The sequence below is a fragment of the Spermophilus citellus genome, assembly GCF_964194105.1.
Source record: "Spermophilus citellus genome assembly, chromosome: 17".
In the NCBI taxonomy this organism is placed as follows: Eukaryota; Metazoa; Chordata; class Mammalia; order Rodentia; family Sciuridae; genus Spermophilus; species Spermophilus citellus.
This window is the reverse complement of record NC_138199.1, coordinates 53,688,878-53,705,163: the sequence shown is the minus strand read 5'-3', so window position 1 is coordinate 53,705,163 and position 16,286 is coordinate 53,688,878. Positions and strand designations below refer to the sequence as shown.

At 39.0% G+C, this 16,286-nt stretch overlaps 1 protein-coding gene across 1 annotated transcript; it reads left to right on the top strand.

Moving 5' to 3' along the window:
• Nucleotides 1–2,050: 2,050 nt before the first annotated feature.
• Nucleotides 2,051–7,746, top strand: KRT40 (keratin 40; the record flags this gene model as incomplete). Its single annotated transcript, XM_081271754.1, has 7 exons — nucleotides 2,051–2,482; nucleotides 3,207–3,289; nucleotides 3,552–3,708; nucleotides 4,941–5,102; nucleotides 5,181–5,306; nucleotides 6,697–6,917; nucleotides 7,647–7,746. The coding sequence occupies 7 exons, from the start codon at nucleotides 2,051–2,053 to the stop codon at nucleotides 7,744–7,746; spliced, it is 1,281 nt and encodes a 426-aa protein (XP_081127880.1).
• Between the last annotated feature and the right edge of the window lie 8,540 nt (nucleotides 7,747–16,286).

The following is a 16,286-nucleotide window of genomic DNA, read 5'->3' as shown; positions in this document are numbered from 1 at the left end:
TTTATACACATACAACAACCAGTAACCACATTTTCTAATTAGAAATTAGCTCGACAAAGGGAAATATTTCTTATTTTTGCCTGAAGTTATTTTAAAATAATACTTCACATATGATGGACAGCCAATACATGGGCTCTCTTCAAAGGTATTTTTCTTTTGACTCATTAGGTTGCTATACAATTATTATTTTCGTTCAGAGATTTGTGATTTTCAAATGTTTTTGAATCCTCAAACTCACGTCCTTTACAGAACAACATGAATATACCATGAGGCCCTGTAAAAACTTTAGCATGCGTTGAAATGTACAGAGAGTCACTACATTCAAACCCAGTAAGTAATAAATTCTAAGAGACTAGTTTAAGCTACCTATGTATGTTCATTGGCTTTCATGGCTTCATTTCCAGTAGTGGCTACAGAGAAATAGTGCTCAGAGTTAGGCTGAAAATTAAATTTATTTTGACTCATAAAATTTTAACTTTGTCAGATTAATGGGGTTTTTCTTATCCCCCATATAAAAGTCTTAGAGCCAAGTGTGATGGTGCATTCTTGTAATCCCAGTGGCTCAGGAAGCTGAGGCAGGAAGATTACAAGTTGAGGCCAGCCTCAGCAATTTAAGAAAGGCCTTAAGCAACTTAGTGAGACCATGTCTCAAAATAAAAATTGGTAGAAAGGGCTGGGGATATGGCTCAATGGTAGTTAAATGCCCCTGGGTTCACTTCCCAGTACCACAAAAAAAAAAAAAAAAAAAAAAAAGTCTTAGAGATTCCAGAGACAATTTTCCCTGTGGACTTTTGAAAATGAAATAAATCCACAACTGAAGCCAAGCAAAGTGAAATCAATTATGCTTTATGAAGATGAAACTCAAGAAAGAATGCAAAAAAATTGACATCTCAAGTCTCCCTACTGCCTAATCCCTCTGGATCAGAGATTTTATCCAGTAGAGTTGCTAGTTTGAGGAATTTTATCTAATTTACAGATTTCATTCCTAAGTTCCAGTATTTTTAATTTTCATAAAATCGAGGCCTTTGTGTGTAAAGAAAACAGACTCCACATCTCAGCACATAAGACTTCTGTGATTTCCTTACCTCTGCTTGGAAGTATAAGCAGTGAGGTTTTCCCAGGACACTAAAAGATGGTAACCTGGAATTTATGTTTCACTCTTGATAGAAACGCAAGTAAGGCCTGGGGTAATAGCTCAGTGATAGAGCACATGCTTAGCACAAGCGAGTCCCTGGGTTTGATCCCCAGCCACAAAGAAAGAAAGAAACACAGTAAAAATTAGTATAACCCATCTAAAAATGAGAATGTAGGAAATGGAGAGAAGGCAAGTTCCGGGAAATCAAAGATTTATCAAGACTACATGTCTTGATAACAATTTGTTCCCCTTAAGTTATGTAAAGTGACATTTCAATTTTCATACACAGAGTTGTGGTTCACACACACACACACACACACACAAACACTTGAAATCCAGTACATACCTTGCTCTTCTACCATGTAAAGGACACACTTTACGATCACAAAAAGCATTTCAAGGTAACTGGTAAGATTGATCATCTTCATGGTGGTAGCACAAATAAATGTCATTTAGTGAGTTATAAAATAGATTTTAAAAGTAAACACCAGCAATCAATGCACAGAATCAAAATCTGTGGGAATATTATTTTCCTTATTGGAAACAAGTTGTATATCTAATTACTGATTGGCCAAATTTTCTTTTTTTGTTCCTTATTCTGTCAAAAGAACAATGCCTCCTATATCCATTTACTGAAATAAGCATTTTATCCTAGCAGCACGTGGGGTAAGTCCTGATTTAGTAACCTAAGCTTATCCCTCTTTTATGAGGCATAAAACTCTTCCTCAGTAAATAAACAGCATAATGAAACGTTAGTATGAAAACTGGCACCAACAGCGATAAAGAAAACATCCGGTGCGGTCAGTAAATACCCATTTGGGGGGGACTCTATAAAGGCCTCAGGAGGGAAGGAGATGTTTGGAGTCAAGGTCACCAGAGTATTGCAACCCATCTCTGTTCTTCACTTCTGAAAGGATGACCTCCGATGGTTCTGAAGGTTCCCCCAAGCGCTGCTCTTCTGAGTCCTGTGGCCGGGCTTCCAGCTGTGCATCTGCTTCCTCCTGTGTCCCCACTGCCACTGCTGGGGCTACATCCAGATGTCAGACGCCAGGCTTCCTGTCCAGGTCTCACCTGCCCAGCGGTTGCTATTTTGCTGGGAGCTGTAGCAGCCCGTGCCTGGTGGGGAACTGTGCTTGGTGTGAGGACGGGGCGTTCAACAGCAATGAGAAGGAGACGATGCAGTTCCTGAACGACAGACTTGCCAACTACCTGGAGAAGGTTCGCAGCCTGGAGGAGACCAATGCCGAGCTGGAATGCAGGATCCGAGAGCAATGCGAGCCAGATACGCCACTGGTGTGCCCGGATTATCAATGTTACTTCAACACCATTGAAGACCTCCAGCAGAAGGTTTGGTGTTGCAAATCTCTCATGCTCCATCTTTCCAAACTCTTCTTTGCTCTATCCCATGCACTAGAAGAGGCTGTTTTATGGAAGTCAACCAAGGGAAGGCAGAATTCCAAGAGCTAATGGAGTACAGACACCAGGGCACTGGACTAAGTCAGCACACCTAGCTCCCAGCCCCGTGTGGTCACCAAAATTGAGTGACTATTAAAAAAAAAAAAAGCCACATCTGTAGATTTGACCTTTATCATCTATAGGATGGGGGGAGAATAGTATATCTAAAATCACTTCTGTCTATAACACGGTACGACCGACACTGTGTATGTATATTCTTTTTCACACAGATGTCGAATGATGTCACCTAGTGGAATTTCATCTAGCAATCATGTTCTTCTTTTACAGATGAATTTCTGTCATCAGGGATGGGGACAGAGTCATGATACAAACTACTAATAAAAAAAAACTATAAGTTTTCAACTAGCAAGGAATATTGCAGAAAGTCTTAGATCGTTTAAAAAAGATAAAACTTTGTATTTCTACATTTTGTTGCTAAATTGGCCCTGTGGGGTTTTTTTCTCCACAAAGTCACATGGTTAATAAGAAAAGCAGGCCAATCAATCGGATACCTTCTTACAAAGACTTTTATAAGATAATGAAAGGCATGATTATTAAAGGAATAGATACGCAGGTTTCAAAGAAGCATTTACTTACATAACAACTTACTTCTCAGATCTTATGCACAAAGGCGGAGAATTCTCGACTTGCGGTACAGCTTGACAACTGCAAACTGGCCACTGATGATTTTAGGTCAAAGTAAGTGGAATTTTAATTTGATAATAATAGAAGGTTCTCCCTCCCCACCTGCCTTCTATCTCTATCTAGCTCTCCCCCAAAATGTTTTCTGCGTAATATTTTTAAGCTGAGAATGCTTTAAAATCTTGAACGTACCATTATTTGGGATGTGAAGGACATCATGGCATGTGGCTCTTGGGTCCCCTGCCTCATTCTCCGGTGTACCCAACACTGTTCAGTGCATAGCAAGGTAAGTGCTCATGTTTTTCTCTTGCTGTAACAGGTATGAGAGTGAGCTGTCTCTTCGCCAGCTGGTAGAGACGGACATCAGTGGCCTGCGTGGAATCCTAAATGAGCTGAACCTGTGCAAATCTGATCTGGAGGCCCATGTGGAGTCTTTAAAGGAAGATCTCCTTTGCCTTAAGAAAAGTCACGAAGAGGTGAGAAAAATGGCCATATCACTGAAGGACTCTAGGAGTAACAAAGTTAAACTGATAACTTTCGTGTATCTAAATTTTTATTTTATTTATTTATTTTTGGTACCGAGGCACTTAACCACAGAGCCACATCCCCAGCCCTTTTTTTTTTTTTATATTTTACTTAGAGACAGGGTTTCCCTCCATAAGTTGCTGAGGATGACTTTGAATTGTGATCCACCTGCCTCAGCCTCGCGAGCCACTGGGATTACAGGCGTGCACTAAGGCACCCAGCTTTATATATCTAAGTTGAACTTGGGCAGATGTTGCTTAAACTGGACTAAAGCTCCTTGAGGCTCTCTCATAGGCATCTGATCATTCCAGGTCTGAATGTAGATGTGCATCACTACATGCAGCATGACCCCTGGCCAGTTCCAGAGATAAAGACCAACTCCTCCTCTCCATTGCTTTTCTGGAGAGAGTAAATAACCCCAACCCCACAAGTGGCTCTCCTTAGCAGCTCTGCCACTCCTAACTCCAATCCACTTGGTATGAAAATTGGGCTGATAAATATAGACTGTGAAGTCCCATTCCGAAAAGGGGATCAAGAGACATGCAATATTTGGACCCGTGGTTTTCAATATTCTGTGTTTTAAAACTTTTTTAAATTATAAAATAAATTATAAAATAGTATGTTACCCCATATTGATGAAGTTTAACAATGAAAAACTGATGTAACAAAATATATTTTCTCTTTGAACATTGCTTAGTGATTAAGAACTAACCCTTATTGAGGGGCTGGGGTTGTGGCTTAGCGATAGAGCACTCACCTGGCACTTCGAGACCCTGGGTTCGATCCTCAGCACCACATACAAAAATAAACAAGTGAAATAAAGGTGTTGTGTCCAACTACAACTAAAAAATAAATATTTAAAAATTTTTTTAAAAAAGAAGAACTAACCCTTATTGAGACCTTTCTATGTGCCAGGATTTTTAGAAATTATTTATATGTACTTTAACTCTTCCATATCTCACAATAACCCTCTGGAAAGGAGATAATTGTTACAGCTATTTTATAGATGAAGAAACAGAGGTACTTATAAGCAAAAAGAGAGTCAGCCCAGGCCACCCGATTCAAAAGCCCACACCTTCTTCCACAAAAGCAAAAACTGAAATGGGATGGCATTAGTTGTCCAATTAACTTTTTCCTCCCCCCGCCCACTCCGTGACATCCTTTATTCCACCTCCGCTTTCAGGAGGTCAACCTGCTTCGAGGACAGCTCGGAGACCGACTCAATGTGGAGCTGGACACTGCCCCCACCGTCGACCTCAACAGGGTCCTGGATGAGATGCGAAGTCAGTATGAAACGGTGCTGGCCAACAACCGCAGAGACGCGGAAGAATGGTTCGCCGTTCAGGTCAGCACCCGAAGCAGTACAGGGTCAGCTTCCAGAGCTGTGCCTTGCTGGAGTTCTCTAACCCGCCCTGTGTTTCAGACAGAAGAGCTGAATCAGCAGCAGCAGTCCAGCGTGGAGCAGCTGCAGGGCTGCCAGACAGAGATACTGGAGCTGAAACGCACAGCCAACACCCTGGAAATTGAGCTGCAAGCCCAGCAAAACCTGGTGCGTAAGGCAAACACAGGGTCAGTTTTGCCCTAAGAAATTATGTCCTCTACCCAACCCCATGGAGAGACAAACAGTGTGTGGGGCAGTTTGGATCTCCAATTTACAAGAATAGCATTTCCTCGCCTTTCCTAAGTACCACTGTCAACCCAGTTGGAAGCAAAGGTGACATGTCATCAGCTTGTATTGCCCCACTAGTGTACCTGCCCTTCCTTCCTGGGCCTGTGCACAATCCTACAGCACCTCCAGAGATAGGAAGAGAAGGGAGTCAGGGCAGAATGAGCAATTAACCAATTAAGCCTAACAATGGACAATGGATTTTTACTCTTTTAATCAAGGACAATTCTTCAGGCTCTCCACCACATCTAAAACAAAGAATAGTTTTCTAACTTTTCATCCTTCAACTGTGGCAAAGTTTCCTTGGATCCACACCTCAACCTGACCCTTTGCTGCACCCTGCCCCACCCCACCCAAGCCACAAGATTACCACGCAGTCAAGGTCACATGCACCAGTTCCAGTCAAGTACCAACCGAAGTGTGTGCTACATTAAGCCCCAAGAGAATGCCTACGTGGATAATAGCAGGCATTCATTTGATGACAGACACAGTGCGACTTACACCTCACCATAATGTTATAGGGTACAAACCTTCACTAACCCAATCTCAGATGAGGAAAACTGAGGCTCAAATTAAATAATTTGCAGAAGTTTCTGCAATTCTTCTTCTTTTTTTTTTAAACCAGCAATTGAACCCAGGGGTCCTTAATCATTGACCCACATCCCCAGTCATTGTTTATATTTTATTTAGAGACAGGGTCTTGCTAAGTTGCTTAGGGCCTTGGCTAAATTTCTGAGGCTGATCTCAATTTGCAATCCTCCTGCCTCAGCCTCCCAAGCCACTGGGATTACAGGCATGTGTGAGTTCCTGCACTTCCACTTCTAAGAGAAAGCTAAATCCAAGGGTTTCAAACCCAGAGCCTCTTCTCTTGTAACCACATTATACCTTCCCTCCCTGCCAGGAGTCCAAACTCAAGGTTTTCCTCCCAAATCCTGGCAATCTTCCTTAAGCTACACAAGTAAGTCATAGGTGGCAGTAGTCATAGAGGTAGAATTAATAGCTGATGCTTCTACAGGCCCTAGGTACTTCTACAGTTTCCAGGTACTGTTCTAAGTGCTCTCCACATATTATCTCATGTAATCCTCACAACCTTCCCATGAGGTAGGAACTTCACATTCCCCGTTTTAGACAGAATAAAACTTAAGCTCCACGAAGCTGACGAATTTTCCTAAAGTCATAAAACTAGAAGAGGGCATAGCAAGGACTTGAAAACAGCGCCCCTGGCTCCAGAGACTGTAGACAGGATCCTCTTGACAATATTTTCTTTCTGCAGACAGAATCTCTGGAATGCACTATGGCAGAAACCGAGGCCCAGTACAGCAGCCAGCTGGCCCAGATGCAAGGCCTGATTGATACCGTGGAGAACCAGCTGGCAGAGATTCGCTGCGACCTGGAGCGGCAAAACCAGGAGTACGAGGTGCTGCTGGACACAAAGGCCAGGCTAGAGTGCGAGATCAACACGTACCGGGGCCTGCTGGACAGCGAGGACAGCAGGCAAGTTCCACAGTCACTCATGAACTCCCCCTGAGTCAAAAGAGGTCAAAATAGACAATCCTGTTTCCCCTAAGGTCGGGCCAATGTCAAACCTCCTTAATCTATTAAGGGTTCTTCTTTATGAGGGGCGGGGGCAGGGATAACGAGGGATTGAACACAGGGGCACTCAACCACTGAGCCACATCCCCATCCCTATTTTGTATTTTATTTAGAGACAGGGTCTCACTGAGTTGCTTAGCACCTCGCTTTTGCTGAGGCTGGCTTTGAACTCACAATCCTTCTGCATCAGCCTCAAGAGTCCAGAGCCACTGGGATTACAGGCACGTACCACAGGGCCAGCCAAGGGTTCTTTAAAGAGTGAGGAAAAGTGCCTGAAGCTAAGCACATGACAGTGGATATGTCCTAAAACATTTTGATGTTCTAAAGCAGGATAATTTTCATGTATGACATTTCATGCTGGGGGTATTTCTTTGCCGCTGTTTTCCACTAAAGGGAAATCTGGAACATGCATTAGAAGACATTTGCAAAATAAAGAAAATATATTAAATACTATTCAATAGCCACTGCTGTGGTGAAGGTGAAGTACCATTCTGGGTCTTGCCATGAAACAGGTTTAAGCCTCAAGGAATTTTCTACAGAATGTAATTCATGGGGCAAAATGTAACATGTCTAAGTTACATTTTACCAAGATTTCCTTGTTAAGCCCAGTTTAAAATTAATTTTCCCCAGGCTGGCCTGTAACCCCTGTTCTACAATATCCACCACAAACAACACTTGTGAGCCGTGCTCAGCATATCTCATTTGTACAGTTGAAAACTGTTGTGTTTGAACGTTAAACACCCAACATGGTGGATGGAAGAATGGAAGCCAGGAGTGTCCGAGGAAGGAGGTGGGCCATCCAGACCAGAAACACAAGGTCAGAAGGCTCCCAAATCCTCTGAGCAGCATTGGTGTAAATTTATCATTTCCTCTCCTTTAAGCGATTTGTGGTATTCTTAGAGCTCATAAAGCTTTCTTGCTAATCTCCAAATAAATGTGTCTCATTCCTTTAACATGTAAGTACAGTTGGGTGGCTTGTTGCCATGGATATAATAGCCACTAGATGGCAAGGGAATTGTCTAAACCCAGGACTGTGGTTTGAATTTGCATAAAACCAGGCTGAAAATATGTTTAACTCTGTCAAATACAAATAGATTAATCAATGTGAAGTATTGCATGTCCTCAAAGACAGTTGTATGTCTCTGTCTCAGAGGGAATTTAGAAATAAAATATAATAAATTATATTTATTTTATTTTTAGTTGTAAAAGTACTAGGTTCTCCTTTTTTTAATTTGGCATATTAAGCTGGATGCAGTGGTGCACACCTGTAATCCCAGGGGCCCTGGAGGCTGAGGCAGGAGAATCTCAAGTTCAAAACCCAGCCTCAGAAACTTAGTGAGGCCCTAAGTAACTCAGCAAGACCCTTTCTCTAAATAAAAAATGTAAAAGAGGGCTGGGGATGTGGCTCACTAATTAATCACCCCTGGGTTCAATCCCTGGTATCAAAAAAAAATTTTTTTTGGCAGGGCATATTAATGGGTAAAATATTCACAATTCCATTCCCTAAACATCCATTGTCAATATTTTGGGGAACTTCCAGTCCATCCTTATAATTGGTTTTTCCACTTAGTTGTAATCTTATTTACATATGCATACAGTTTTTTTCACTTATGTAATCTAAGTATTTTTCAATCCTAATAAAAAAATAAAATTGTCTTGAGGCCATCATTTTGGTAGGCACATAACATACCATACAGTACACTGTCCAATAGGACATTTAGGTTTTAAGAATAATTATTCTCATACATTTAAAAAGCAAAGACGAGAATTTTCACTTCCAGAAAGATGGAGTAGATACACATACATTTCTTTAGTCCTCTTCCTGAATACAATATATATAAAACAATTATAAGAACAACTCTGGAAAGTGGATAATTTTGAAGTTCAAGGAACCACACTTATGATGTGATCCCTGGATTTCCTTCCTCTTCTATCCCAAAGTGGGAGCTACAGAGACCAACCACCCAGAACCACCAAAAGGTACAGATGAAGAGAAAAAAAAAATGCCCAAGAAGAGCTTTCTCTCACTAGCTAAAGAACCAGAAAAGAGGTCACCTAGCAAGGCAGAAAAACTTCAGATAATTGCCACTCTACCCAACCAAATACTACACACTCCCCCCCCAAAAAAAATCATTTTGCCCATGCAACCCCCACCAGGAAAGGCCAAGGAAGAAGTGTAGGTTTCCATCCTTACCAGGCTGTAGCAGGGCACCCACTAGAGTGGAGACAGAGAAGGCTGAGTGGAGAGATTCAGGACTTTCACTCCCACTACAAGATTCTGAGACCCACTGCCACCAAGGTGTAGTGGAGACTCTCTGGGGACCTTGGACTTAATACCACCTCACAGCAATGAGGCACTTCTCCCCCCTGAGTGGTGTCAAAGGAGGCCTATTGGAAAGTCACAGTAGTAAGGCCACACCATGCAGTATCGGTGGAAGCCACATCTAAAGCAGTAATGAAAAACTCTGTCCAGCCCATCCAGGAATATTATCCAAGAAGACCAGGTGAGGAGCCTGAAGTCCTATACCTCCCAGCAATAGTACAGAGCATTCCCCTTGGATGTCAAAGGAGGTGAAGTGGAGGACCTGGACTTCTACTCCCACCTGCCAGTGTGAAGCAGCATCCACCTTCCCTTATCGAAGCATTGTCAGCGAGACCTGCTGCAACAGAAGACCAAAGCAACAGCCAGAGTCTCAAAACCTGACACCCCAATGTGCAGGTTTCTATCAAAAATCACTCTTCATACTAGGATCAGGAAACTTAGCTTAAAAAAGGAAAAATAAAAACGATCAATAGAGTCCAACACCAGGATGATAAAGATGTTAGAATTATCTGGCAAGAATGTTTAAATAGCCATCATAAAAATACTTCAATAAGTAATACCTCAGTGAACTTTTGTAGCAAATGAAAAAGTAGAAAATTCTCAGCAAAGAGGTAGAAGATATAAAGAGCCAAATGGAAGTTTCTTAACTGAAAAATACCATAAAACCCAGTCAATGGACTCAAGAGCAGAATGGAAATATCAGTGGGGTAAAAATATCAGTGAACTTTATAATAGAATAATAGATATCATCCAATCTGAAAAACAGAGATAAAACAGTCTGAAAAAATAAACTGAAGCATCTCAGGCAACTCCGGCTATATCTTAAGATCTTATATTCATGTCATCAGAAACTTTAAGAGGAGGAGAAAGAGAGTAAAGCACAAAATGGATTAGAAGAAATAAAGCCTAAAATTTTTCCAAATTTGACAAAAGACAAAAACCTACAGATGCAAGAAACTAAGCCAACCTCCCAAAGGAGAAATCCAAAGAAATCCACACCAAGATATACCAGGACAATTATCTGAAAACTAAAGCTAATGAGAAAAAAAAAAATCCTGAAAGGAGTAAGAGAGAAATGACAACTTACCATAGAAGGTAACAAGTTAAATGATGGCAGATTTGTCACCATAATCCTGGAAACCAATAGGATGGGCCACAACATTATTCAAGTGCTGAAAGAAAACATCCTTCAGAAAAGAATGATAAAAAAGATATTCTGAGGTGAAGAAAAATCACAAGAAGCTGCCACCAGCAGACCCACCCTAAAAAAATAAATAAAAAGAATCCTCTGGACACAGATGCAATGATGAAATAAAGAATATTAGAATATCAGGAGAAAAAAATAACAATTAAAATAAGAATAATATAAATACATCTCCTTCTCTTCTGAGGTTTCTAAATTGTGTTTCATAATTGAAGCAAAAGTATAGAAGCCTGAAGTGGTTCTCAATATATGTATAGAAAAATGTTAAGATTAAAATGTCGTACAGTAAAAGGGATAAGGTTTCTACATTTAGACTGATAAAAATACCAACAATAGTACACTGTGATAAGTTATGCATAATCATATCTTATCTAGAGCAACTACTTAAAAACTCTATTCAAAGAGATATACTCAAAAATACTGCAGATAAATCAAACTGGAATCCTAAAACATTCAACCCCAAAGGTAGGCAGAAAAAAGAAAACAGAGAAACAAAAACAGAAACAAATAGAGAACAAAAACAAAAATGTAAGCATAAGCCCTAAATAACAGAGATTACAATAAATAGAAATAGCCTAAACACATCAATTAGAAGGCAGAGATTGACAGAATAGATGAAAAAGCATAACCAAACTGCATGAAACTTTGCACAAGAAACCCATTTCCAATGTAAAGATACAGGTTAGATGGAAAGCAAAGAGTTTGAAAAGCTACCTAGTTGTTCATGATTAGCTTTATTCATAATAGAAGAGCCCCAAACTGGAAACAACTGAAATGTCCATTAGGCTGAGTGAAAAGGGGCAATCTTAAAGAGTCAATACGGTATGGAGCTATTTCTATAACATTCTCAAATGGCAAAATCATAGGGATGGAAATGAACTGGGTGTAGAATGAGAGAGGTCTTTGTACAACTGACTAGTTCCATATCTTGATTGCTGTGAAACTACATGAATCTACAAATATGAAGACAATTATATAGAACTAAGCACACAGTGTTTCAATGTCCATCTTCTGATTTTACAATTGTGCTATAATTGAATAAGATTTAACTATTGGGAGAAACCAGGTACATGTGACATTTTGCTGTACCTTCTTTGCAACTTATTATGAATCTTTATTTCAAAATTTAAAAGCTTTTTTTAAAAAAATCAGTAGCAAACTAAAGAAAAATTCTCTTCATTTTTCTATCTCCTGAGTACTCAGAAATAAAGCATCTAATAATAAGTTAATACAGTTTTAAAGCAAAGTTAAGCTTCAGACCTAAAATTTTATGTTAGATATTTTTACATATCATTCTGTTGCTCTAAAAAGTTGTGAAAATACTCAAAATAAAATTTTTTCCAGATAAATAAACCCATGAAATACTGTTCAAACACTATTATTCCACTGCTAATTAAATTGGGAAAAATATGATAGTACAGTGCTATAAAAATCACAAAACCCAGTCACCTGGAAGGTTCCACCACATAAATCTCACAGGCATCTCTGCCACCTGTTCTCTTTTTTAAAATTTTTTTATTTGTTCTTTTCAGATATACCTGATAGTAGAATGTATTTTGACATATCATACATACATGGACTTAAACTTTCCATTTTGGGGATTGTACATGATGTGGACTTACACTAATCATGTATTCATATATGAACATAGGAAAGTTAGTCTAATTCATTCTACTATCTTTCCTATTCCCATCTTCCTTCCCTTCCCTTCATTCCCCTTTGTCTAATCCAGTGAATCTCTATTCTTCCCTCCTCCTCACTTATTTTGAGTTAGTATCCACATGTCAGAGAGAACATTCAGCCTTTGATATTTGGGGATGGGCTTATTGTACTTAGCATGATAGTCTTCAGCTCCGCCCATTTACCAGAAAATGCCATAATTTCATTCTTCTTTATGGCTAAGTAATATTTCATTGTGTATATCTGCCACATTTTTTATCCCACTTACCTGTTGATAGATACGTGGGTTGGTTCCATAGCTTGGCTATTGAACTGCTATGAATATTGATGTGGTTGTGTCACTATAGTATGTTGATTTTAAATCCTTCAGGTATAAACTGAGGAGTGGGATGACTGGGTCAAATGGTGGTTTCATACCAAGTTTTCTAAAAAATCTCCACACTGCTTTTCAGAGTGGTTGTACCATTTTGCAGTCCCATTACCAATTTATGAGTGGACCTTTTCCCCTACATCCTTGCCAACATTTATTTTTGCTTGTAGCCTTGATAATTGCCATTATGACTGGAGTGAGATGAAATTTCAGTGTAGTTTTAATTTGCATTTATCCAACTGATAGAGATGTTTACATTTTTTTTCATATATTCGTTGATCAATTGTATTTCTTCTTCTGTGAAGTGTCTGTTCAGTTCCTTTGCCCATTTATTAATTGGGTTACTTGGTTTTTTTTGTTGTTAATTTTTTTGAGTTCTCTATACATCCTGGAGATTAATGCTCTATCTGAGGTACAGTCTACTACCAGCTCTCTGCCTTTGTCATGGTTTATTTTGGTGTTAAGATTGTAGCAAAAGTATTTCTTTAACAGTTTTTCAGCACATATAGCCATTTCCAATAAACTTTATTCAAGCTTCTTATCAAAAAATACCACAGCTACCGTCCATTATGTATGATATTTTGCACAGTCAATTTATCTTTTTGTACATAGTCAGTCAGAATTATTTTCAGCCTAGGTTTATGTAAAGTCAAAGTGGAATCAAAATGGGAAAATTTCTTTAATATTAGATGACCAATTAGGGACCTCTCATGTTTCCTTACAGCTATCTTTGCGTAGTATTATAATAAAGATTACATTAAAGACAGGTTAATTCCAAATCTGACATGTTCTTGGGTTATGCACCCACTCTAATGATTTTAAGGTTGAGGGCAAAACTGTGTTGATCATACTTCACTTGGACAAGCCAAATGACCTTTCCTTTCTATCTTCCAGCAGTAATTTAAAACTTCTAAAATACTAAGGCCATTAGATATATTTCTACTTTAATAGTGGTATAATGTGTTTATATTTATTGGAAAAATATGGATCAAAATTATTATTGATATGAATCTGTATCACTGTATACTATGTAGTTTTTTTACCTTTTTTATTGATGCATTATGATTATACTTAATAATGGGATTCAATATGCCATATTCATTCATGCATATAACATAATGTGATCAATCTCATTCCCCATACTTTAGTTTTAACCAATCTACAACAAAGCAATTGATGACGATGGCAAACCAAGAATAAATTATAAGTAGAGCAAGAGATTCAATCATTGAAAGCTTTCCAGGTTGCAGAAATTTCAATTTTTTCCATGTGGATATATATAGTAGGCATTCCTCTGAGTTGTCAAGTGTTGAAATGGCAATTGCACTTCCTGGTAGAGTAATGAGATCTCATTCAGTAGACTCTAGGAAAATCCTAATCTTTGGTTAAGAATATAATATTTTCATGGCACTAATAATTCACCTAACAAGACGCCAGTAATTTTAGCACTTGGTGTTATATAAAAATTATAATCATCACTCACAGCCAACAACAACAACAACAACAAAAGCGTTATATTCTAGGTTTGTGTACAGCCCACAATGGGCCTTGAGCCTTACCTGCAAGAAGCATCCATGACTCATGGGACTCTTGCTCCTCATAGTGTGTATTCAGCATCGCCGTGTGCTACTTAAGGACAGGAATACATTCTGAGTAATGCGTCATTAAGGAGATTTTGTCATTGCATGGACATCATAGAGGGTGCTTACACAAATTTAGAGGATATTGGGCAATCACTCATCGTGGTCCCTTGATGCAATGAAGAGTTGCAGTCCATGCAAGATCTGAGGCTGCTTCCAATGCAGCACAGTATACTGCTGTACAGTAAACTTTTTTTTGTAAGTAGAAGGAGCATATTTTAAAATAATGATAAAATGTACAGCATAGTACATAAAATCGGCAAGAGCAGTTTATTATATTATACATAATTGTATGTGATATAATTTATAAGGCTAACAATGGAGTAGGTCTTTTACACTAGCATCATCAAAACACATGAGGAACACTCTGTGCTCTGACATTTCAAAGGCAGCAACGTCACTAGGCAATAGACCTTTTCATATCCAGTATAATCTTGCAGGACCACCATCACACATTCAGTGCATCATTGGCTGAAATCTCCTTTTTTGCAGCACATGGCTTTATTTGCCATTCATGGAGCCCTTGCTAGACCTTCGGAGGCAGATTCCCTCTCTAACCCTCAGCCCAAAAGCCCTCTTCCTCTGTCCTGCACAGCCCCTTTCCCAGAAGGCTCTGTCCAGGCCAAAGGCAGAGAGACACTTCACAGAAGAAGAAATACAACCGATCAACAAACATATGAAAAAGTGTTCAACATCTCAAACAATTAGAGAAATGCAAATAAAAACTACACTAAGATTTCATCTCACGCCTGTCAGAATGGCAATCATCAAGAATATAGGCAACAATAAATGTTGGCAAGGATGTGGGAAAAAAGTACACTGATACATTGCAAGTGGGACTGAAAATTGGTGCAACCACTATGGAAAGCAGTATGGAGATTCCTCAGAAAACATGTAATGGAACCACCATTTGACCCAGCTATCCCACTCCTCAGTTTATACCAAAAGGACTTAAAATCAGCATACTACAGTAATACAGTCACATCAATGTTTATACAGCTCAATTCACAATAACTAAACTATGCAACCAACCTCAGTGTCCTTCAATAGATGAATGGATAAAGAAAATGTGGAATATATATATTTTTCCAATGGAATATTACTCAGCTTTAAAGAAGAATGAAATTATGGCATTTGCCAGTGAATGGATGGAGTTGGAGAATATCATGCTGAGTGAAATAAGCCAATCCCAAAAAACCAAAGACCAAATGTTTTCTGTAATATACAGATGCTTATTCACAATAAGGAGGGGGGCACTAGAGAAGAATAGTATTACCTTAGATTAGGTAGAGGGAAGTGATGGGAGGGGAGGGGATGTGGGTATAAGAAAGACAGTAGAGTGAAACAGACAATACTGTATGTATGTATATATGTGACTGTGTGATTGATATATATATATATATATATGAGATTCTGCAACACATACACTCAGAAAAATGAGAAAGTGTAGAATGATATATCAAAATATATCATTCTATTGTCATGTATAACTAACTAAAACAAATTTAAAAATTAAAAAAGACCATGTGCAATGGCCACAGGATAGCCAGATTGCCAAAAAATTAACGAATTAGTGGACAGTGGAAAAATAAAGGTCACCCACTGCTCTATCAAAAAGTTAAGTAATGAAAAGAAGGCAAAAGCTGTCTTCATGCAGAAAGTGTTTCATAGTTATAGATAAGACATATTTTAGGGGAAAACATGCATATAGAGAAAGTAACGTTGATTGAGAGTAAATAAGAAATGAAAGAGGCAAGAAAAGGGGAGTGATTCATTAAACATACCGGCCACAGTGGTCCATGACTGTAATCCCAAGGCCTCAGGAGGCTGAGGCAGGAGGATCACAAGTTCAAAACCAGCCTCAGCAATATAGTAAGGCCATAAGCAACTTAGCAAGAACCTGTCTCAAAAATAAAATATTAAAAGGGGAGGTAGGGCTGGGGATGTGGCTCAGTGGTTGGGTTCAATCCCTGGTATCAAATAAAAATAACAGTAATTATAATTCATGAATCATGGCCCTGAAGGAATCATAAGGAATCAAATCAATGGTACA